The 25889-nt window shown below is 36.5% G+C and overlaps 1 protein-coding gene across 2 annotated transcripts in view; it reads right to left on the reverse strand.

Moving 5' to 3' along the window:
- Positions 1-25889, reverse strand: part of LOC145668959 (uncharacterized) — a 590098-nt gene that overhangs the window by 58610 nt on the left and 505599 nt on the right. For both annotated transcript variants that reach the window (XM_081737250.1, XM_081737251.1), the window contains exon 9: positions 23821-24084. In XM_081737250.1, the coding sequence (XP_081593376.1) occupies positions 23821-24084 (264 nt within the window). The remainder of the gene's footprint in view (positions 1-23820; positions 24085-25889) is intronic.

Below are 25889 nucleotides of genomic sequence, written 5' to 3' on the forward strand. Positions count from 1 at the left end.
TGCTGATTAGGAACAATAACAGCTCGGCTAGTACATTTATATGGTGTTTTTCTTTTACTTCTAACTATAATAGTGTTGAAAGTTGATGAATTTCAAAGTTTGGAAGTTTACTAGCATATTCCTCGTTAGAAGTTACTAGCACATGTCCTGGTTAAATGTCTACTAACACACGTTCTGGTTAGAAGTCTGCTAGAACACGTTCTGGTTAGAAGTGCACTAGGACACGTCTAGTTAGAAGTCTGCTAGATCAAGTTCTGGTTAGAATTCTACTAGCACACATCCTGGTTAGAAGTCTGTTATTACATGTCCTGGTTAGAAGTCTACTAGCACACGTCCTGATTAGAAGTTTACTACCATACGTCCTGGTTAGAAGTCTACTAGCACATATCCTGGTTAGAAGTTACTAGCACACGTCCTGGTTAGAGGTCTACTAACACATGTTTTGGTGAGAAGTCTACTAGCACACGTCCTAATTGAAAGTCTATTAACTCATATCCTGGTTGGAAGTCTAGTAGCACACGTCTTGGTTAGATGTCTACTAGCACACGTCCTAATTGAAAGTCTATTAACTCATATCCTGGTTAGAAGTCTACTACCATAGATCCTGGTTAGAAGTCTACTAGCACATGTCCTGGTTAGAAGTTACTAGCACCATCCTGGTTAGAGGTCTACTAGCACATGTCTTGGTGAGAAGTCTACTAGCACACGTCCTAATTGAAAGTCTATTAACTCATATCCTGGTTAGAAGTCTAGTGTCACATGTCTTGGTTAGATGTCTACTAGCACACGTTTTGGTTAGAAGTCTACTAGCACAGTTCTGATTAGAAGTCTGCTAGCACACGTCGTGGTTAGAAGTCTACTAGCACACATCCTGGTTAGAAGTCTCTTATTACATGTCTTGGTTAGAAGTCTACTAGCACACATCCTGGTTAGAAGTCTCTTATTACATGTCTTGGTTAGAAGTCTACTAGCACATGTCTTGGTTAAGAGTCTACTAACACACGTTCTGATTAGAAGTCTGCTAGCACACATCCTGGTTAGAAGTATGCTAGAACACGTTCTGATTAGAAGTGTACTAGCACACGTCCTGGTTAGAAGTCTTCTAAAACACGTCCTAATTGAAAGTCTACTAACACACCTACTGGTTAGAAGTTTAGTAGCACACCTCTTGGTTAGAATTCTGTTATTACATGTCCTGGTTAGAAGTTACTAGCACACGTCGTGATTAGAAGTCTACTACCATACGTCCTGGTTAGAAGTCTACTAGCACATGTCCTGGTTAGAAGTTACTAGCACATGTCCTGGTTAGAAATCTACTAGCACATGTCTTGGTGAGAAGTCTACTAGCACACATCCTAATTTAAAGTCTATTAACTCATATCCTGGTTAGAAGTCTAGTAGCACACGTCTTGGTTAGATGTTTACTAGCACACGTCTTGGTTAGAAGTCTACTAGCACACGTTCTGATTAGAAGTCTGCTAGCACACGTCCTGGTTAAAATTCCAAGTTTGAAGTTTACTAGCACACATCGTGGTTAGAAGTTACAATTACATATTCTTCTTACAACGGTATGCCTTTCAATGAGGTAGGAAGGAGCAATATTTTGAAAAATGTGACAATGAGAGTGATAAAAGCTTCCCAATTCACCTACTGGGAATGTTATGAGCGTGGCTACCATGCTTAGACAATGATCTTGTTTCAGTTTGAGGCTTAATAGCTGTAATAGTTCATGGTAGGTCTAAGTTAGGTAGTTTAATGGAATGCACAATTTCTGTTGATGGAACCCAAAATTGCATAGTTTTTTTTTTTTTATTTCTTATTTTTAACAACATATAAAAGCATGAGGTGGAGAGGGAGAGAAACCAATATCTCTATAATGTTGCACTATTCAATCGAGAGAGTTATAGATTGTGGGAAGCTGGGTCTCGCCTCAACGAAAGCGTGCTGCTTAATACGGAAGACAGCTTCGTAATTGAATAATGCATTTTCTGTGGTAGCCAACGGGATATCGATTTCGTATCCCATTTAATTGCTTGCAGTTAAATTTATATCAGCTTGCCGCTAGCGAGCGTTAAAGGGAACGCGTTTTTAATATCAAAGCTCAAAGATAGGATCTTAAACAAGATTGAGGTATTTTTAAAAATGTCTGCCATTTTCGTTTCCAAAATAACTGTAGTAAAGGTTTTTTTTAAAGAGGCGGAGAACTTTATGTTGAAATAAAAAACACACATACACAAAATGTTTTTAATAGACATGAAATCGGATTTATTTAACAGATCATTTTATGGCACTAAGGGCATGTAGCAACCGCGGCTGGCGAGTATGAGGTGTAATCTGGAGGCCCAATTTTCACACACTCGTCGCAGTAAATCAGGCTGTATTTCGGCAACAACGGGTCGAATGTTAGCTTCCAAGCGCTCAATTGTTTCTGGTTTCTCGGCGTAGACATGCGATTTTACATATCCCCAGAGAAAATAATACAATGGCGTCAAATCGCACGAACGAGGTGGCCAATTAACAGATCCATTTCGTGAAATTAATCGTTCGTCAAATGTTTGTTTCAGTAAATTAATTGTGGCACGCGCTGTGTGGCATGTGCTGCCACCTTCCTGAAACCACATGTCTGCAATAACAATGTCTGTCAATTGAGGCACGAAAAAGTTAGTAATCATCCGCCTTATGCAGAGTCTTTTTGACGTATGATTAGCGTCATGCTAAAGGCCTGACTACTGCAGGAAACACATGCTAGTCGAACTCTTTAGTATGACACTAATCACGTGTCAGAACCACTCTACATACAGCCCCATGTCTCTGTATCGCTCACTGTTGACTGTAACGTTCTGACCAGCGTCCTTCATAAAGGTATAAATCGCTTTTTGTGTCCGCGCTGTACGACGTTTTACGGGATGCGTATTATCGTTTATAGCGTAAACGTATTGCGAAAAGATCCATAGTTTCTCGAATTAATCTCTCTGATGGACGATAATGAGCACCGTAAAATGCACGTCATTCCCGATGAGTCTGTCGAATTGAACCATGGTTTTCAAAATCAATTTGCACAGTTTGCAAACGTTGCTCCTGCGTGAGTCGACTCATGATGAATTGCCAAACCAAAGTAATCTCAAAACAACCTAGAACGCGGTAATATCAGCTGTCACAGAAAACAGTGTTGCCAAGCCAATATAACGTCACAAGAATATCATATCGTATTTGTCATTCACTATCATTCACTTGCGATTAGCATCCATTTTCTTAGCGTAAAAGACATGATAGGACGTCACATAAAAGATTCACATTATTTTATATTCAAAACACTTTGCTCTACTTTTTTTTTCTTTTATTCTTATTGAACTCTACTTCTATTTTAATGTGCTTTGTTCGCCTAATTTTAAGATATTGATTGTCACTTTTAAAATACTACTACTAAGAATAATACTGAAGAATTCTGACAATTTGGGTTTCCATAATCCGATATATCTTATAATCTGAGAGAGACAATAATAGGATCATCATACGTATGACAGACTATAAAAAATGGAGAGATGTTTAGATTTCACAAGGTTGTCCGTAGCAAAATGTAGCAAAACGGCATTCAAGCGGCTCGGATTTAGAAAGTCGTTTGGTGAGGGCAGATTTCAAGAAACTTTTCTTTGAAGGGTCGGTTGCTGCAAGCATTGGCGCAAATCCCAGGGAGGATGAGGGGCAGGGCCGTGCTGGGATACTAACGAGGGCGGTGGACAAGTCTACCAAAAGGGCGCCCATACAAACGCGCGCGTGTGTATGTTATAACTTAATTAATGTCTTAAACATCCGGAGATATTTCCTGTTTCCGAGATAAAACGGAAAGTATAGACCAACCTGGGTGTAGAGATGCATCGGAGCTATGAACACCCGAAAGTTTTCGGAAAAATGCAAAAACAGCCATACTCGAGAACAAAATGTCGGATCGAAACTGAGCAAAAGAGAATGTACATTATATTTAATTCTAGATTCCATTAGTGTACAATCATGTGTAGTGCAATGGTGGTGAAAGGGCAATTCCCAAAGAAACTGGAGAATACCTTCGAGTATTTTAGCAAACGTTGAATGAGGAAATGTACAACAATCAAAAGTAATAGTACAGAGTTTAAATTAGAACACTTAGAATTCGAAAGAGAAATGCACTGTGTGATTGATCTATTTTGTCTCAGCACAAAATAAAATCTCGGAAGAAGAGTTTAAATGAAAAGAAGTCTTTAACGCATCGCAGTTATATTTTCTAGGCTAATTGTAACGGATGACAAATTAACTGCTTCCTGTCTAAAGTAAGAGTGTGAGAAAATTGAAAAAATAACTTTGATCCAGATTAGATTTTTAATTATAACGACTGTGCATAAGACAGTCAGGCAGCAAAGATCATGTATGATGAACGATAGTACAAGGGATTCTTCACATCACAACAGTGATTGTCACAAATTATGTCAACACAATTCGGGCGAAAGTAAGCTGAATTAAACGATTTCCTCCTCGTAATACGTAATTCAGTGGAACATAATAATTTTGAGCACAGAAGCAATGAAACTTGACGAAACACAAGCTGTTGCATGTGTTGCACAATAATACAAAGAAATACAGTTTCAAACTACTGATTTATTCTTTCGTACAAAGTAGGATAACTATGAAATACTCAGAGGTAACTTGTACAGTATTTGTGCAATGCAGTTTGTGTACACGAGACAGATGTGAATAATAAGAGTTCACAGTCTGATATTGTTGACCATTGACCGTATTGCAAAGATGATATCGGCGAAGAAAATTTTTCCGCATGCGGCGAACCACACCTGAAATTTCAGAGATGACTGACGCAGCTATATTAATTCGAGCAACAAGTTCTTCGACTGTCGTGGCTGGTGTTGCATACAAAATGCGTTTCAATCACCCCCTTAGGAAAGGAATCAAAGGAGCGTGAGGTAGGATGAACGAGGTCGTCATAACACAGGTCCTTCTCCCCAGTCCAAAGATCTGGAATGTTTCATTTAGGTAGGTCTGCATATTTTTGTTAAAATGTGCAGGTACTCTGTTATGCTGGACTACTTGGCTACTGCTAGTTTCAGGACCGTTTCTGATCATGCCAAGTTCGCTGTCTTCAAATTCAACTGCCCACATGGTGTGGTCACGATATAAACGAATCGCCTCTGGGCTATTTCTTTTGCCTCTCCATAAATGAGGTGCATATCTGCCAGCTCATGGATGGGGTAATCTACCATTGCGCTGGTACATACAAATTAACACAACCAATTTTACTTAAACACCAACGTCTACACTTTTAATCGACCGTGAATACCTAGACACAACCCTCTAACGTTGAACGCATCACTTCTTATTCTGTTATAAGCAATTCCATCGGACTATGTATATCACTCAAGTTGCGTAGATGCCTACTATAACATAGCCGCGCTAACTGACGCTATTCCACAACAAAACTGCAAGACAGTCTTCTGCTAGTCACTCGCAATTGACACACAAGGGACGATAGTTCCGTAGTGTGCAACCAAAGTATTGTGCCCTTAGTGAAAGTATTATAAGCTACGTATGTACTGCTACATGTAAGGAAAAGTGCCACAATCTCTTTCTTCCATGTAGGCATTCCATTAAGCTACAAGGTATCCTCGTCGCCATAAGTGCCTTTACATCGCAGTGACGGGTATGTGACCGCGCAGTACTCCAAGGAAGGGATGGTTGTATAAGAATTTGTGATTAATTTTGAACAGTTTTTATTTTGACTAGGGAATTAACATAAGTGAAGGGAGTAAAGACACAGATTTGAAGCATCAGTTCACTGTTATTGAAGCATCAGTGCACGAAAAGATTCGTATTCTCAGTTTTTCTATTTATTGTTTTATATATTAATTTAAACACCACAATATGTATCACTGATATCGCAGATCGTATTATTTTTTTAAAATCGTGTTTGTAACCTATTGTCAAAACATTCATCTCCAGACATGATGTAGAGAGAAGAGAAAGAGATACGACATCTGTAATATATGTATATGTGATTCACTAAGTAACTGTAGAAATTAATTAAACGACACATAAGAGAGCGAAAAGGAGCTCTAGAAGTCGGAACTTTTTAGAAACGTCCTAGATGGGTGAAAATATATTTAAAAATTGCGAAAGGAATCATGTAAATTACCTCTCTTTTCTTATATTCTAGTATACTTTTTCTTTCACATCCAAACATCTCTATTCTGAATTACGAGATAAAGGCGAAGAGAGAAACATTTCCATTTCAAGAATTATATCAGGAAAAAATTTTTTTGACTTAGACTAGATTCGAACTCGCAACCCTTGAATTCATGCCTCAGCGCTCTACCGATTGAGCTAACAACTACTGTCGGAAAAGCCAGATTTCTACAACTACCGGTTGCTGAATGGTGTGTATTAACCAAGTTTGCCGCGACAATTGCTTCATATAGGTATAATAATAATAATAATAATAATAATAATAATAATAATAATAATAATAATAATAATAATAATAATAATAAAGCAGAAGAAGAACAGAATCTAAAAAGTCCCATATGTTAAAAGTTTGACGTGCAGAGTAAGTCCTAATATGAGATGTTATTGATTATATATAATAAATGTAAGCATGGTTTATTCGTGCGTGCTACTCAAACTGCGCAACTGTGGTTCAGATGGCATACCATCTTATATACTAAAAGGTTGTATGGACATTCTTAAATATCCCATACATATTATAGCGAATATATCAGTAAAGACAAGAATTTTTCCAGAAAAGTGGAAAGAAACCATAATCTGTCCGATACCGAAGGCCAACGGAACTAGAGATATAGATAAATTTAGACCCATATCAGTATTGTCACCATTTTCAAAGGTATTTGAACAGATTATTTATCAACGTGTTCTAAATCATGTGAAACCCGTGCTATCGACCTATCAACACGGCTTTGTACGAGATAGATCAACATCCACGAACCTGGCCATCATTACTAACTACATCTCAACGGAGATAGATAAAGGTAATCAGGTGGATGTAATCTATACTGACTTTTCTAAAGCTTTCGACCTAGTGGATCATGACATTTTACTAGCCAAACTAAACTCTTTCCACTTTTCTCAAGAGTACAAACAGTTAATAGCTTCCTACTTAAGTAACCGTAGGCAATCAGTTGTTTATAAAGGGTGCATCTCTGAAAAGTTCAATGCTTTGTCAGGAGTTCCCCAGGGCTCAAATCTCGGACCGCTTTTGTTTCTCTTAGCAGTGAATGATTTGCCGACTAGAATTAAACATGCTAACTGTCTTCTATTTGCAGACGACCTCAAAATATATATTAAGGTAGATTCAATTGATGATTGCGAGAAAGTACAACAAGACTTAACTAATATTATGGAATGGTGTAATAAAAATAAATTTAAAATGAATGTAAATAAATGTAACTTCCTACGTTTTACACGTAAGAATAGTTATGTAGACTATACTTATTCGATTGACGGGACAAAATTAAGCTCTCCCAAGTATATCAAAGATCTTGGAATTTTCTTTGATCAAAATTTAACATTTAAGCATCATATGGAAACAGTAACAAGCGAGGCTTATAGAAACCTTGGTTTTATCATGAGGCTAGGTAAAGAGTTTCGTAATGATTTAACTTTAATGAAATTGTATTTCACTTACGTTCGGTCAAAGTTAGAATATGCTACTGTAGTGTGGACACCAAATATGCAAAAATACTATGATATGATTGAGGGAATACAGAAAAAATTCCTAAGACTTCTAACGTACAGGAAAACTGGGCTTTACCCGAAATATGAATCTTACAGAGAGTTACTGGAAAATTATCAATTACCCACTTTATACGAAAGAAGAAGATATAATGATCTAATATTTTTATATAAATTAATACATGATAAGATTGACTCTATTGAGCTGCGTTCGTTGCTTTGTTTCCAAGTCCCATCAACCAGAACGAGGATAGGAAACACATCTACGTTTTATCAAAGAAAGGCAAGAACAAATATCCTTCGGAAATCTCCTATATGGAGGATAAGCACTCTCCACAATGAGGTCGAAAAAGACTTCAATATTGATATATTTAGCATGTCGGAAAGTGTGTACAAAAGAACAATTAAACAGGCATGTTTTGAAAACGGCATATAAGGACAATATGAATGTGTGTTCTTTTTATTTTAAATTGTCTATTTTGTAATGTGTATTTCTTTTAATTATTTGTATATCTCATTGTTTTGTATTAATATGTATTTCGTTGTCAAAGACAACACAATAATTGGGCCTAGAGCCTGTTGTGTTGTGCTTGAACTAAAATAAAAAATAAATAAAATAAAATAAGGGTTGTACGCGTATGCTCCACTCATGTCCGAAATTATTGTCGCATGTCTATAAATATGTTGTTGTAGGAATATAATTTGATAACGAATTCGCTCGGTATTTCTTAAAATGTTAGTATGTGTATAATTGGCAAAGACATGTATGTGGCAAATTTCATCTCAAAAGATCAGTAAATAAGAACAATAAAACGAAATTAAAACTTTCTTACCCATTTAGCAACATTTTGATTTACTCATTTTAATTTTAGTATTTATAATTCTTTTCCTATGATATTTACCACAAATATGTATTTCTCGACTATAAACATAGTATCAGTAGTAAAAGTATAATGCAAAATCATTATCAAATTGTATTTTTACAAGAAAATAGTTATATATATGCGACAATCATTTTGGACATGAGTGTACAGTAGCCTTGCGTCCTCCAACCGTGAAGAATGTTTCTGTTTGAACCTATGCGTGTCCTAAGAGGAAGGAGGAGATTGAAAGAAAGAAAAGTGGTTTAGAAATTATGCAAACGTAGAATATGTCACGAGGTGAGGTGATATAGAATTCAGCGTGTCTTTCAGCTACTACTCTATACAAGACGTGCAGGGGCGTCATTTCAGACTTCGCTTGAGGGGGGCAAGAGCACCACTGACGTAAGACTTTCACATTTTGTACTAATACATTAGTAGGCAATCGATTAAAGTATATGTAAACCTCAAACTTTGGGGGGGCAATTGACCCCTCCTGCCCTCCCTAAATCACGCCCCTGAAGACGTGCATCTACGACTTAACGTGGAACCCGAACCACACGACTCCTGACGGGAATCGAAACCCGTATCACCTCTAGTTCTATCATGGGAGACACAGGAACATGTAAAAATAATCGAAAATTTCTTCTATCTTTCTGATAAATAAAACAAAGTTGATACCAGATATAAATAACGAAAAAACATATGAATTTAAATGTAAAATTTGAGTCCAAAATACCCACTTATAAACAACTGCTGAATTTCAGAAAATAAAGACATGTAAATTGAAGTTATGTGATTAACTTGGAGCTTCAAAAACCAACACCCAGAAACCGCCGTGTAAAGTCTAACTGATGCAAATTTTGTTATTGCATAACTTGCTTTCGGGGAATCCGCCCCCAGACGCTTGCATTTGCTCTTTCTCCGACCTCTTACTTCTCATATACCTAAGACCTCTGATCTTAAGTGGTGTCGAGATATGGCTATCTTATTGTAACAATTTCAACTCGCAACTTTGACTTCCTGCTGTTTTTCTTCTAACCGTAATATATATATATATATATATATATATATATATATATATATAACACGCTGAAATACATCTTTAATCAAGATGTTTCTACTCTTAAGGGATTTTGGAATATGGCCATTCTATTTTACCAATTACAATTTAAACCTTTTTTTTCTAAGGAAAAATGAAAAAACGCAGAAACATGTCTTTAATTGTTTTACTTGCAAAACCTAAACACCAATTTTCATTCCCGGCGGGAGCTCATGTATTTCGAATTCCACGTTAATCAGTAGGTTAACGTTTCATATAGCTTCGCTACTGAATGGGACGTTAAACTCAAAATCAACTCAACCAATTTTCACGTCAATAACCTTAACGATTTTCGAGTTATGACCATCCAATTATAACAATTGTAACTTTACCCTATTTTCTTCCTTTCTAGGGCAAATATCATAAAAACGCTTACATACATATCTAATTATTTTAAATGAGAAGTCCATATACCAAATTTCATGTCGTTAACACTCAAAGATTCCAAGGTATGGGCATTTTAAGATAATTGCCACTCCTCTTTCTCCCTTTTCCCTTCAAATTTCCAAATATTCTTCTTTTAGTGGGACCTTACATTACAAATCATATGCCCTTTCTAAACTTCAAGTTTCTAGCTTAAGCGGTTTGGCCTAGCGTTGATCAATCAGCCAGCCAGAACTTGTTATTTTATATAGAAAGATACATAATAAGCAAATTAATGACAAAAATATTACTAGAAAAGCAATATAGCAAAGAACTCATATACTGTGTTAAAATATGTAGATATTCATTCATTTGGTAAAATTCATAAAACTAAGGGCACAAGCTTAGCGTACGCGCGTTTGGCGTGGGAGACCCAGGTTCGATTCCCGGTGGGAGCTCATGAGATTCGGATTCCACGTTAACCAGTAGGTCTACATATCATATAGCCTCGCTGCTGAACGGGATGTTAAACTCAAAATCAGCTCAGCTCTGCTAAGGGCATAAGCAGCGTGGACCTACGGCTTTTTGGGTCCAACCACAGATGACAAAATTACACCCCTATTGCTTTACAATTGCTGTAAATCTCCCTGCTTTGGAAATGAACGGAACTTGACATTCGCTTCACCAACTTTTCTATTTCGTGTGTTCATTTTAAAGCCGTACACAGCGCATGAGGGCATTGCTAAAGTTTTCAAAGTCAATGTAAGAAATACAGATGAGTTCTATTTACACAATGTGTAGAGTAGAAAATATTCAATAATATTCCACATAGAAAATATCATACACAACAGTGTGTAAGAAATTCATCAAATGTTTAAAAATCAAAGAAAACGTACTTCAACACAAATGCATTTAAAACCTGACTCTGAGAGCGCAATAATGTTATCTTGTTCGAAGGGTCAGTGATTTTGTGTCGAACAGGCTGAGCGTGGGCTTACCCTGCCTTATGTTTCGCAACATTGCTCTTGGTCAAGTGGTTTATTGCTTGTGCCTTTAGGTATTTGCCCTAAAGCTATACAGCGAGTTGTGTGCTTTCTTCCTTCCCTGCCCCTAGCTGGCGAAAATATTATTTACTTTTCATGCATTAGGATAAAGGGCAAGACACATTGCGACCTTGGAAGGAACTAACATGTAAAATGATCGAAAACGACAACCGATGTTCATATAGAGTTCATAGTTTCGAGGTCGCTGAGATGGTTAGGCGTAAAGCTATCAGCTATTTTCTGTTCGTGATTTCTTCATATAACCAAGTTAACGAATCTGTGATAGAACGTTCACCTCTGGTGCTTGGGGTCACGGGTTCGATCCCAGTCCCCGCCAAGTGAACTTTGTAGTGGATAAACACCGTGTGCATGGGTTTTCTCGGAGTTCTTCCGTTTCCTTCCACTTTCTTCATTCCACCATTTCATTCATTATTCATCATCACCGTCTCCTTTAGCCTAACCGGCATAACCGCGGGACGTAAAACTCAAAGATTTCATTTCATTTCATTTTCAAGTTAACGAACCTTGACTTACCTGCGTACAGTGGTTGGTTAGTGTGTCCTCGATGGCTATTTTTACTTTTTCCATGATCATCCCATACCATACAGTATTTTTTATGTTTTGAAAAAGCTTGATTCCATCAATTCGTTAAACAACAATGTTCCTTTTTTCTTCTAATCATGTTTCTTAGTATTATCCTCTTCATTCTAACTAATTTAAATATTTTCAATAATTCAGAATTTAGACTAAAAAATGTTACAATGATCAAGAATTGTATAAGAAGAGGACTCTTCATTTCTAATCATTGTCATAACCGGAAGGGAAAACTTTTAAAAAAATGAAATAACTTAGCAAACGTAGAAAATCGACGGAAATAATAAACATCAACTATTAGTTGACTCTTAGAAGTATAGTATATAGTTCTCAACCCAAGTAGAAGATGCACCCTTTGCTTCATGAAAATAATAAACATTTTCCAAAAATAATTACAGAAAAGTAATTTCATGACATTTACTGAGCGAACATAGGTTACTGGTTAGCGTTGACCTTTGTAATTGGAAGTCTCCAGGTTCAAATTTCGATACGAGGCATCCTGACTAGTGATTTTGCAGTACCACTGGGCGAATACCGGGATACTTTTAATACATAAGCTTTGGCAAATTTTCTTGAAAACTTTGTTCTTATGTTGTTAATGTTTCAGTGTGAAATGGCATTTTGCTGCATGGAAAATATTTTTAGTAAACAAAATATAGTAGATGAATGGTTAGTATAAGGGTCTCCTACTTGTTTTCTTTAGGTTCAAATCCCGACTGTTCTTATTGATTTTTTCTTTTAGTTACGCTCATATGTTGCGCTCCAGAAGTTCAATTTTGAATTAAATGTAGTCGCAGCTAGTTTAAACTGAAACTATTTTCAAAACTTTTTGCTATTATATGTTTTTGTTTTACTTGCGATGTTTCAACTTTGATATTAGATCTTAGACCTTAATGTACCTCATTTTCCTACGTCATATTATGATGAATGTTTTCACAACAACGATAGTCGGGCGGTAATACAGAATTCCATTGTTACTGCAGGACCGGATTTTGAATCCTGCGAACTACGCGTTCGCAGGAGGCGCCAGGTGAACAGGGCACCAAATTAGAAAAATGAATTTTGTTTTAAATGTAAATATTCATTTTAAAAATATTATGATGAAAAATTTTCCTCATATAGCTTCGAATAAATATTGTACAGACTGAGATACAGATAAAATACATCAAAAGGACAATAAAGTCGAATCTTCGCTTGGTTGGCTGTAAAACACCCCTTTACAAATGAAATGGACTCGCACATCAATTTCTTGCTGTACTGTACTGTGGAGTTACAACCACAGTTATTTGCTCAATTATCAGTTCTTTACTGAAAGAATGTGGGGATAGCACTTTGCATGGCAAGAGAGAAAGTACGTGGGGATCTGAGCAGTACAGCGCTGAAGTAATTAATTGGTGATGAATGAAATGAATTGCATGTTTTCTAATAGAAGAAATCACAGAGACACAAAGGTTAGGAAAGGAAAGGGTTTTACTGTACCTCAGCCATTTCGATATGATGAGCCTCTTCAAATATCGGGTGAAGCCTTATCCTCCAATTCGTTGAGTGTTTCCGTCTGGTATCGATCCCGGACCTCACGTTCGAGAGTGAAGAACCTCTCGACCTCAGGGCAACAGCTCCCAGATGTCCTAGCCTCTTCAGAATGACACCTCTGTCATGCAATGGTTGGTGAGGGCCCAGGCGTGCCGACCGTCTTTCAATTGCTCCTACGACGACTCCTCTGAATAGGGGTCCAAAGTGTGTTTCTGGCGGCTTCTGTCACACTTCTCACCTCGAGGGTCCCATGTCCCCTGGTTTTGTTCTACTTCTTTGCTTTCGCTTCTTCCTGGTGCTCCGCACGTGGATGACTAGCTCATCACAATTATCTTGGTCAATAGGGAAGTTTGTTAATTGCTGAAACGGCGTGGCTGAGCTTGTTTTGATGAAGTTACGGAAACTAGGAAGAGAATGGTAAGCATGAATTTGTATTGGGATGAGGTGACAACATAGGGAAGTCTCTTCTTTATTACTTAATTATTACAATTTCTTGTTTGAAGAACAATAACAACATACAGGGAGAATTCAAAATAGGCGCTAAGCCTGATATCCTCTAGAAATTGATGTCAATGCCACACTCACAAGTGATGCTAGTTTGAGGAAAATTTCCATGGCACAGGATAGATCTTTTAAAGAGGGAAAAGGGATATTTTACGAATATGAGATTAAATCAATGTAAATTTAGCTTTCCAATAGATGTTGTATTAAGCACTATGACCGTAGAGCTAAAGACTGGTATTCTTTCCACAATCCCACCATATGCACAAAATACAAATATAACAGACTCTTCATTCCTTTCTCAACAGTTAAGGGTTGAGAAAGATCACCGTAAATGAAATGCACATTATCAAAGTTGAAGCAAGCATGGGCACCCAAAAGGGGACGAAAGGGCCAGGTCCCACCTGGCTTACGACAAGTATAATGTATATGTATAATTTCTTAAGATTTTCTTAATACAAATAAAAATACCAAACGTAATATAGTAACGAGGGAGATGACCACCCTAAAAACATTCTTCGGGCCCCCATGCAAGCAAGTAGGCTTTCTTGTCCATTCGTCCAGGGAGTGGAGCGAATACTAAGAAAAGACGGGCGGTACAAATGGGTTCTTTAAAAATCATTTCTGAGGGAAATTTTAACTTAAGTTCCTAATGACTCACAATCGCTGTCCAGTGCTTAATGCTCACTTTGTTAATATCTATTAGTCATTTGTCATTCGTCAACATTTTCATTTCTATCCTAAGTCATTTCGCTTTTGTTTATATTTTTAATTTATAATGATGTGTGCTTTCACTTTTTAATAGTACTTTGTTTTTCATGTAATAATAATGACCAACGATATAAAACCAAGTGAGCATTTTATCGGAAAAGAAAGCTACAAAACGTGAAAGAAGATAAGAGGCAACTGAAGGCTCTAAAAAGTTTCTTTCGAGTGCTGGACAAAATTAGACAAATATTGAGGTGGGGAGTTGTCAATATCAGTCAATGTTAACGAAGCATTTGCAGGTCGACATTCTTTTCAAGCTCACAAATTTATTTTAACCTGATTGCAGTAATTTAATTGTTGAATTAAAATGGAACGATACGGTCATTTCGGTTACGGGTCTGAATTAAATTTCATGTATTTCAAAATTTGTTTGAATACAATTAGTTTTCACGTGGCATATAAGTATAGAACTTGAAAGGATATAATCGAAAGCGACGAAAGGTCATTTGGATGACAAGTATTTTTTTTTTCAGTACTCTCACTTTCAATCACAGCAGCGTATACAGATGCTCGTTTTATTATGACAGATAACAATAATTATTAATCCATTCTCTGCTAATAAATTTAGATGGAGCGATATTTTAAATTAGTAATAATTCTAATGCAAAGTAGAGTTTTGATTATTAGTTACTGTGTTCAGGGATGTAACGAAATAGGTGCTACGGATGCGCAAGGGGCCAGGTCGAGACAGAATTTTCCAGACAAAATTCGAGTCGAGACACGGCTCTTCCAATAGAGAAATATACATTTTTCGAGTCGAGCCATCACTTTTACAGCACATTTTCGAGACGAGACAGCCACAAATCTCGTATCGTGCGCATCCCTAATAGGTGCAGTTTTCTATTCAGAAAACATCTTCCGGGGGGCACACTTAGTAGGGCCACTGCTGGTACTCTTTTATTTATTATTATATTATAGACGTATTATTTTGATCTCCTCCCGGGGGGAGTGGCCCCCTAAAATATGTGTGGACGAAACACTGAACAGGCAGTCTGAGAGTCTGGATCCCCCAATTAGCATAATTTCAGGGGGCAAATACACAAAATTATTTGCATTTTGTAGGCTATTCCGAAAAAATCTTCGGACCTCAATGGGTGCATCATTACTTGTGTTTACATTGTGTTACTGCCTGATTTCGAACGTCTATGTTGGAAAGAAACATGAAAGAATTGAATTGTTCTATAGGTATAAGGGGCCCTGAAAAGAATTTTTGCGGAGAAACATGCTTTTAAAGTTCTGCCACTGATCGGGGACAAATTACATATAAATTAAGACACACTTTTGTCATTTGTTGTTTATTGAACTAGTTTAACTAAAATTAATAAAGAATTATTTGAAATCAAGTATATCTCAAGAACGATTAAATGGACTAGCTTTGATGGCCATTGAAGATGACATTCTGAATGAAATTGATATGGATGCAATAATAAGAGATTTTGCCAAATTGAAAGCCAGAAAAGTGTCTTTATAACATGAACTTTACAGTAACAAAGAAAACGAGAAATTAAGCTAATTACCATATTTGTATCACTAGAAAACACTATTTAAATATGCTTTTAATGAAGTGTAAGAGCTTATCTCTTTGTCAAAATCAAACCTGTGATAATGTTAGACTTGAAGCTCATTAGTTTTATTCTATTTCGACTTTTATGTTTCAACTGTATTTGTCAAAATACATCTTAGGTATACATTTTAGTTGTTTCCTGTGCTTATTTAATAATAATAATAATAATAATAATAAAAGATATAAATTATTAAAACTGGAACTTTGGTCATGATTCATCCACAGTTAATTAGGTTTAATTTTGCCATTTTCCTTTAATACTCACTGGAAGACTGAATTATTATATATTGAAGAAATTTGTAATTGTAACAATTATCTGCAGAATTTTTGTCCATTACAGCATTCAATTCTTTTATTATCATATAGGCGGGGCGCCTAAATATTATTTGCTTACAGTTACGAAATGTCTACAATCGCCCCTGTTACTGTTATCTATCTATCTATATATACATACACACATATATATATATATATATATATATATATATATATATATAGAGAGAGAGAGAGAGAGAGAGAGAGAGAGAGAGAGAGAGGGAGAGAGAGAGAGAGAGAGAGAGAGAGAGAAAGTTTTGACTCAGAAAAAGTACTGTTGAACGTACGATGCTACATGGGCTCTTGGAGGGTGCACAATTTACCCCTAAAAATGCTTTCGATCACTGAAATAAATTCCTGCCTACGCCCCTGTAAAGCAGTAAGAATGTTAGGGACTGATCAGGGGGTAATGCCTCCCTGGAGCAACGACAGTTCCCCAGAAATCATACCTCTGATAGGTCCGGATGTGACACCAGTATTTGTGTGTTACCACTCTTCCCTCTCAGTGTACTGAAACTTAAGTCAAAGGAACTGTTCTGAAATCTTCACCGATTCTCTCCTCTGAAACCACATGCGAATGGGGCCGACCTTGGTCATATACCACATCTGGAATATTACTATTTATGTCAGAGATACCGAAAAATATATATTCGACACAAATATAGGATGTTTCGATTTTATTTTATTTATTTTTTGCCTGTCACCCTCCCACTCTGACCTCCATGCCTACCAAGGCTTAACTTTTACCTAAGCAACATCGACAGCGTCACTATTCATCTTCGACCACGAAAACTATGATTTCGATACTAATATTGTTCATATTTGACTACTTTTACATGTCCCTTTCCCCTTATTACGAATGACTTCAGTGTCTCGCCTCACTGGAGCAATTGCAACAAACTTAAGTATAACTATAAAACACCACCTGTAAAATAAATGTGCGGGTGATCTTTTTCGGAGAGGAATTCATTAGCTGCTTTTCCAATGTGGTGGCTTTATTCGCTTCCCATGCTAAAGATTGCGAAAGAGCTCAACTTTATTTTCACCACTGTGCTATGAATATAGATTTTAATGGCATTTAGTTTACTGAATGCTCGCTTAGGTGTTGCTCCCGTCACAGGAAAAGTGAGATACTGTTATAAATGAGTAGGGATATAAACAAATACGGAAAACTATTAGCAATGACACCACTCGAAATGAGTTTTTGCAATATAATGAGGCAGTATCTTATTCGAATGTGAAGGAAATCATTGCGTAAATTGTCCCTTCCCCTCCTTAGAAGTCTAAGCTACAATACGTATCTAATAATTTTGAATTAGAAATATATGCATTGAGTTTCATATCCTTAACTTTAAAGTGTCCTGAGTTAAGTAAATGAATAAACTTCCTGGTAACGAAAGAGTAAAGCTTTGGGCTTTAATAGTATCGGGAGTGTAATTATGCATTTCAGTGACCCCGAAAGCTATTGAATAGACACTCATATATTTCAATTAGGAATTTTTAATTTTCACCCCTCCTATTAAACCTCCATGCAGATAATGCTAAAATTTGATGTGAACGATATAGAGGGTATCATACATAATTCATGCACTCAAAAGCTATAGATTTAACATTAATATCGTTCATTTTCGATTATTTTTACATGTTCCTGTGTCTCCCATGATAGAACTAGAGGTGATACGGGTTTCGATTCCCGTCAGGAGTCGTGTGGTTCGGGTTCCACGTTAAGTCATAGATGCACGTCTTGTATAGAGTAGTAGCTGAAAGACACGCTGAACTCTATATCACCTCGCCTCGTGACATATTCTACGTTTGCATAATTTCTAAACCACTTTTCTTTCTTTCAATCTCCTCCTTCCTCTTAGGACACGCATAGGTTCAAACAGAAACATTCTTCACGGTTGAAGGACGCAAGGCTACTGTACCATACGCGTACAACCCTTATGGGACTAGGTAGTGAGTTGCGCAGTTTGAGTAGCACGCACGAATAAACCACGCTTACATTTATTATATATAATTAATAAAATCTCATATTAGGACTTACTCTGCACGTCAAACTTTTAACATATGTGACTTTTTAGATTCTGTTCTTCTTCTACTTTATTATTATTATTATTATTATTATTATTATTATTATTATTATTATTATTATTATTATTATTATTATTATTATTATTGTTATTATTATAGCTATATGAAGCAATTGTCGCGGCAAACTTGGTTAATACACACCATTCAGCAACCGGTAGTTGTAGAAATCTGACTTTTCCGACAGTAGTTGTTAGCTCAATCGGTAGAGCGCTGAGCCATGGATTCAAGGGTTGCGAGTTCGAATCTAGTCTAAGTCAAAAGATTTTTTTCATGATATAATACTTGAAATGGAAATGTTTCTCTCTCCACCTTTATCTCGTAATTCTGAATAGAGATGTTTGGATGTGAAAGAAAAAGTATACTAGAATATAAGAAAAGAGAGGTAAATTACATGATACCTTTTGCAATTTTTAACTATATTTTCACCTATCTAGGACGTTTCTAAAAAGTTCCGACTTCTAGAGCTTCTTTTCGCTCTCTTATCTGTCCTTTAACTAATTTCTACAGTTACTTAGTGAATCACATATACATATATTACAGATGTCGTATCTCTTTCTCTTCTCTCTACATCATGTCTGGAGATGAATGTTTTGACAATAGGTTACAAACACGATTGTAAAAAATAATACGATCTGCGATATCAGTGATACATATTGTGGCGTTTAACTTAACATATAAAACAATAAATAGAAAAACTGAGAATACGAATCTTTTCGTGCACTGATGCTTCAATAACAGTGAACTGATGCTTCAAATCTGTGTCTTTACTCCCTTCACCTATGTTAATTCCCTAGTCAAAATAAAAACTCTTCAAAATTAATCACAAATTCTTATACAACCATCCCTTCCTTGGAGTACTGCGCGGTCACATACCCGTCACTGCGATGTAAAGGCACTTATGGCGACGAGGATACATTAGAATGGAGAAAAAAGACTTTCTCCCTTTTTTGGATGTAATTCCAACGAGCTTTCTTCTAGAAATTTTCTACATCAGTGACAAAATCAGAATGTAAGTGAGCTACACTGGGACGCGATTTTGATATATTCACAATAGCAATGAAGTTTTTCGTACCTCATGGGTAAGGGGCGATTTGCCAACTCCAAGGGAGGTGAAAAGCCTCTCGAAAGTATCCCTGGAAGAATATTCACCTAATGGATAAATCAAGTATACTGTCCCAGTTCATTTCTTCGTATCGATATGTAACGTGTATATTTCCTGTTTCGTCTATTTTTGTTGTTTACAGAAATAATATATACCACGGAATTACGTATTACGAGGAGGAAACCCTTTAATCCAGCTTACTTTTGACAAATATATATTCAGGAAATATTTGGGAATCCTTGTGTTATGTGGAGAATCCATTGTACATTCGTTCATCGCTTATGATCTTTGCATTTTGGATACTACATGTTATGTTTATTTACATGCCACCTGACTGTCCTATGCACAGTCGTTTTAAACCTAATCTTAATCAAAGTTATTTTTTTCATTTTCACATACTCGTAACTTGGACAGGAAGCTGTTCATTTATCATCCATCACCAGTAGCCTAGAAGACATAACTATGATACGTTAAAGATTTCGTTTCATTTAAATTTTTCTTCCGAGAGTTTGTTTCGTGCTGAGGCAAAATATATCAATTACACATGTCTATCTCTCTTCCTTTCGAATTATAAGTATTCTTATAACTTGAACAATATACTATTATTTCGGCTGCAATGAAATTGCTCACACTTTTCCGGTTTTATCAGTTTTATCTGATAACCGTTGACAAGCTGTCATAATGTACAAGATTGCGCACAAAAATATTAAGCAACGTTGTCAGATGGACAATATTTTCTCTTTTGTCATGTTTGTATATGTGTGTGACTTTATTGACAAGTGTAATTTTGAAAATACAGAGGAATTAACACATAAGCATATGATGAAGTGCAGAGAAGTTATGTACTGTATTGGAAAAAAAAAAACACCAGTTCGTCCAAGAAATATTACAGAGGCTGTTGAGCAAACGGTTGAAAGAGAAGACGAGTTAAGTCATTATGGATAAAAAGTTGTAATCTTAGCTTCTATTTGCAAATGAAGAAGCTAAGATTACCGTCCTTGGCTAGTAGTGGGAAGTATGCCGTCTATATTATTATTATTAATAATAATTTTGATAATGTCATCGTAATGGTTTGCTTCGTTTTATTTAGGTTTCCACCTAGAATATGGGCTTCATAACCCTCAGTAGCTCTTCGATCGATGAATGGGGCCAAAGCATTTCATAAGCATTACAATGAACAAGTCTATTCACCGGGTCCAAATATTTATTAAGTGATTTCATCTTTGGTGAAGATACAATCAGAAACAAAATTGAAATTAAGACCATTTACATAAAGAAAGGAAGATTTGAAGAGACATAACTTAATATTGAAACTGTATCAGATATTTAAAGGTGATACATATTTAGAGTATCAGACAAGGAAAATTAAATTTCTAAAAATTGTAGGCTTAAAATTGCAACCAGGAAAATTTTAGCATGTGGATTATAAATATAAAAAATGGGTTTTGGAGATATCTTAACGTGTATTTACTGATCAAATTATATTTAATTAAGCCTCAGTATAATTTGCATTTTATTTCTAATTTTTGTTTCTATCCTAGTCTGAAGGAAAACCCTGTTTACGCACAGATTTTAAAGCTATCATTGCGGCAATGTTGAACAAAAATCTGTTCAAAAAGACCAACAGAGATTTGTGCGCAATTTGGGATCTAGACTGTGCGCAATCCAGTTGCTCCCTATTATTTCTGATTGATGAAATCTTGAATTTGACTTTTTGTTCATTTCCCTTCTCAACGTTAAAGGAATACTCCACTTTCTTTGGGAATCACCCTTGCGTCTCCATTGCACTATATCCCATTGTACGCTAACTGAACCTAAAATTAATGGACATTCTATTTATCTGACTTTGATCCGACGTTTTGTTCTTGAGTTATGGTTGTTTTTACATTTTTCGACAAATTTTTGGATGACCAAGGTGCCGAAAGAAGGCATTTTTACACCCAGCTTGGTTCATATGTTTCGTTTTATCTCGGTGTCAAGAATCACCGCCCGAGATTTGTTATAATAATTAAGTTACACCCTGTGTATATAGGGCTCCATTTTATGTATTAACTTCACCCAATTCATTTAGTAACATAAATAGCTAAACTATGAAAACGTCTTTATTAGAGAAACATTATTATTACTTTACAAAAATGATATCCTACAAAATGAAGCTAAATACATATTAATAAATGAATATAGTTATATTTTAGAAATACAATTGGCACCGATTGTTCGAACATTGCTTTAAAACACACAGGAACAATCAAATTTGTAAATAAAAAGCTTAAAATAGATAAACTTGAATTATTTAAACTGCGCTATATCAATTACGCTTAACTTCTGAAACTTTTTTTTTTTTTTGCCAATAAATTAGTAGCAGCACGAAAAACTCCTATATTATCTTATCAAATAGACCTGCATGTTAATTGCTTTACTGGCTTTATACATAATTTGAAAAGTGATTGTATTCTTTAACTGCTCTCCCTCAATAGCAACTGTATGAATGCATGATACAAAACTAGTACACAGAAGAATTTTTAAAAAATATTTGTAATATGATATTTCGCAGGCCGTCTTTTATAAGGGCAAACTAGGCCTATACTTTTCGTAGGTTCTTTACCAACAGTCACTATATGAATTTACTATACTGAAATGGTATGCTACAGAACAACTAAAGCCACTAATATATAAAGTGATATTTCGCATTTGTGTCCTTTGAATTAGTCTTAATCAACACTAAAAGTATGTATTCATTGTACAGAACTGTGCCATACAGAAGAATAAATAAAACTGTTTATATTTGATGTGGTTTCGCAAGGGTGCCTTACATAAAGGGCGCAGTGTACCCTTCACAGGTTCTTTACCAACAGTAAAAGTATGTATTCATTGTACAGAACTGTACCATACAGAAGAATAAATTAAACCGTTTATCTTTGATGTGGTTTCGCAAGGGCGCCTTATATAAAGGGCGCAGTGTACCTACCCTTCACAGGTTCTTTACCAACAGTAAAAGTATATATTCATTGTATAGAACTGGGCCATACAGAAGAATAAATGAAACCGTTTATATTTGATGTGGTTTCGCAAGGGCGGCTTATATAAAGGGCGCAGTGTACTTATCACAGGTTCTTTACCAATAACAACTGTAAGAATTTATTATACATAAAACTCGTACCTTTATTTATAATGTGATGTTTCGGAGGGCGCATCGGGACATGTCCTGGTGTCCCGGTGGGCCAGCACGGGCCTGATGAGGGGGACATGTCCCTTCCAATCTTGGAACTGGGGGGATTGTCCCGCGACAATCCGATTTGAAATGTGTTTTTTGAGAAAAAAATGTGATGATTTGTATCCGATTGCCACGAAGGAAAGTGAAATGAAATTGATGTCCCCCCAGAATATTTCGATTCGGAGAAAATGATTCGGCCAACTTCATGCACGTACGAAAGTGCAGGACTGTCAAAGTTAACTTGTTGCGGCAAGCAGCTCAAAGGAATCGTCATACAATAAAACTTGAGAATGCTGATTTTTCAGAACGATGGTCACTTTTTTCATGCATTACGGCAATGATATACCTACGTCGTATGTTTGCTATTGGCGGGAAAAGCTCAAACTTTTCTCACACTGAGGAAATGTTTGGTTGCTGCTTGCCGAATTTGTCAAATTACACTGATTTGTTTTCTTAGCTGTCCGTTTTGCTTATTCTCCTTGACAATTCTGTGGTCGCGTACATCTAGAAAAACCCGTATCTTACAGATAAGTCTTCTGATGGTTCATTGAAGTTTAAGGAAGTAAAATCGTAAATATGTCCGTATTTATTCGAATATAAGGCGCCATCGAATCTAAGATACACCTGAAACTTCACCTCATTTAAACCTATTTTTAAAAAAGCTTCGAATATAAGGCGCAGAAATAATGTACAAATACATTCCTATTTCGACAAGTATTTTAATATCAGTAAAACGAAATGTTCATTGTTCATGAGCGATTACCATCTTTGTGCAGTCTGTCATTGCTGTAATGCAATCAATTTTAAGCAAATTACTTGTAACTACCAGTATCAAAGACTGCAGTAGATTCTATGTTGTAACATACGTGCAATGAATAAATATGTATATTGTAGTATATACACATCGAATCCAAGACGCCATCGAATCTAAGGCGCACCTGAATTTTGGACGTGTAAAAGCTGCCAAAAAGATGCGCTTTATATTTGAAGAAATACGGTATTTATTAACAATTAGAAGAATAGAAAGAAACGTTAACCTTACCAGATTCGTATGTGCCTTGTTGCTGAAGTCAAAGTCCGGGATAATCTCTTTAAACTGGTTGAGTATTTCATTATGACGAGCCATGTCAGTGGCTAAAATGCAGCGAATCATCCCTTCTCGAACCTTCTTGTAATTCTCAGGAGATAAATTACGAAATATGTTACAATCCGGGTTTTCCAGCACCCTGAATGCAACCGAACAATGATGATTTTCCAACGGCGATATGTCATTGTATCGCAGAGCCAGCTCTGTCTTAGCGTTTATCTGCAACGAAAGAAAAAAAAATGCTAGATGTAATTCTTTGCAAAGGAAAGTCTTCACAAAGTAAGGGTGACTCATAAAGAAGCCAATATTTGAAATACTGTCATTTCTGTTCTAGCAAGTTGGCAGCACTGAACGTTACATGATTTTTATCTTTGTTAGTCACAAACCGCCAAGTAGCGCGTGATTGTCATCTATTTTCTGTACGGGTAGGAATTCACAATATTCACCACATTTGTACTGCAATAAAGTTTCACTATGACAACACGCTGTTCCGTCGTGATGCGTTTCATTCCTACCCGTACAAAAAGCTCTATTTGGCGCTGCGTGACTACTAACCACAACAAATGAAAATCGGTAACGTTCAGCGCTGCCAACTTACTAGTACAGAAATGGCGGGGATTTCAAAACTTGCTTTCTTTATGGAACATCCTTTAGCTCTTAAATACGAGGATTCTGGAGTTGTTAATTAGCATTCCTCACATGTTGACTTTCAGGGTTCTTAGGTACAGGATCGAGGTAATATTAAACCCAATGCTAAATAAAATGAAAGACGAGGAAAGGTAGAAGGTAAAAGAAGAGACGGGAAGATGGCACGTTGCCTCTGTTCGTTGTGGGAGGTGAGTGGTTCTTAGATTAATCCGGACAGACGCTATCTCAGCTAAAGATGCTAAGTTAAGCATTTGTTGGGCTTTACTAGAGTCCTGGCCTGGATGAACCTTCTGCTTAAATCTACAATGTGGAAACCTGAGTTAATCCCTCATCTAGATTTCTAACCGGGCTCCATGTCACTTACAGTAAATGGAAATGACATCTTTGAGTTTTACGTCCCACGGTTATGCCGGTTAGGCTAAAGGAGACGGTGATGAGGAGAAATGAATGAAATGGTGGAATGAAAAAAGTGTGAGGAAACGGGAGAGACCCGAGAAAGCCCACGAGCACGGTGTTTGTCCACCACAAAGTCCACACGGCGCGAGCAGGGATCGAACCAGGAACCCCAAGCACCGGAGGTGAACGCTCTACCAATTGAGCCACCGCGTTCCCTTACAGTAAATGGGTAGGATATCACATAAGAGTAGGCGGAATAGACTTTTTGCAAAATGGGTTGGGTTTCACACAAAACTAGGTGAGATAGACTTTTTGTGAAATAGGTAGGGTTTCATACAAGATTAGGCGAGATAGAGGTTTTGTGAAATGGTTAGGGTTTCACACAAGACTAGGAGAGATACTTTTGTGAAATGTGTAGGGTTTCATACAAGATAAGCGAGATAGACGTTTTGCGAAACGGGTAGGGTTTCACACAAGACTAGGCAAAATAGACTTTTTGTGAAATGGGTGGAGTTTCACAAAAGACTAGGCGAGATAGGATTGTTGTTACGTATTCTAGATGAGACTGAGCTCTTCCGAAAGATACGTTTCTGGAAGCGTGACATCATTTTCCCGTTTCAACTCTTGTCTCGTGCGCCCGCCTCCCTACAAATAGGTAATTTTCATGTAATACGATCCTCAGCTGATCACTTCCTTTTAACGTACCAACTATCCGTTTTAATACCATCCATCAATTGTAATTTATTTTCCACTCCCTCTTGTTTTCTCCTTTTTACCCATTATTATGTCCCTCATGATGCGGCTCCGCCTCAGCCAAAGTTCCAACTAGTTCCTCTTTTTTTTTTTTATCTTACCTAATATTCCAACTCCTTCATCCCCTCCTTCTCTTCCCTGCCCCTATACCCTTTAGAATGTCCCTCATGATACAGTTTCTTCTTAGTCAGCATTTCAACCAGTTTGTCTTCCTCTTTTCAATTCCA

Source organism: Thermobia domestica, chromosome 13 (genome assembly GCF_964235325.1).
Source record: "Thermobia domestica chromosome 13, izTheDome1.hap1.1, whole genome shotgun sequence".
Classification (NCBI taxonomy): domain Eukaryota; kingdom Metazoa; phylum Arthropoda; class Insecta; order Zygentoma; family Lepismatidae; genus Thermobia; species Thermobia domestica.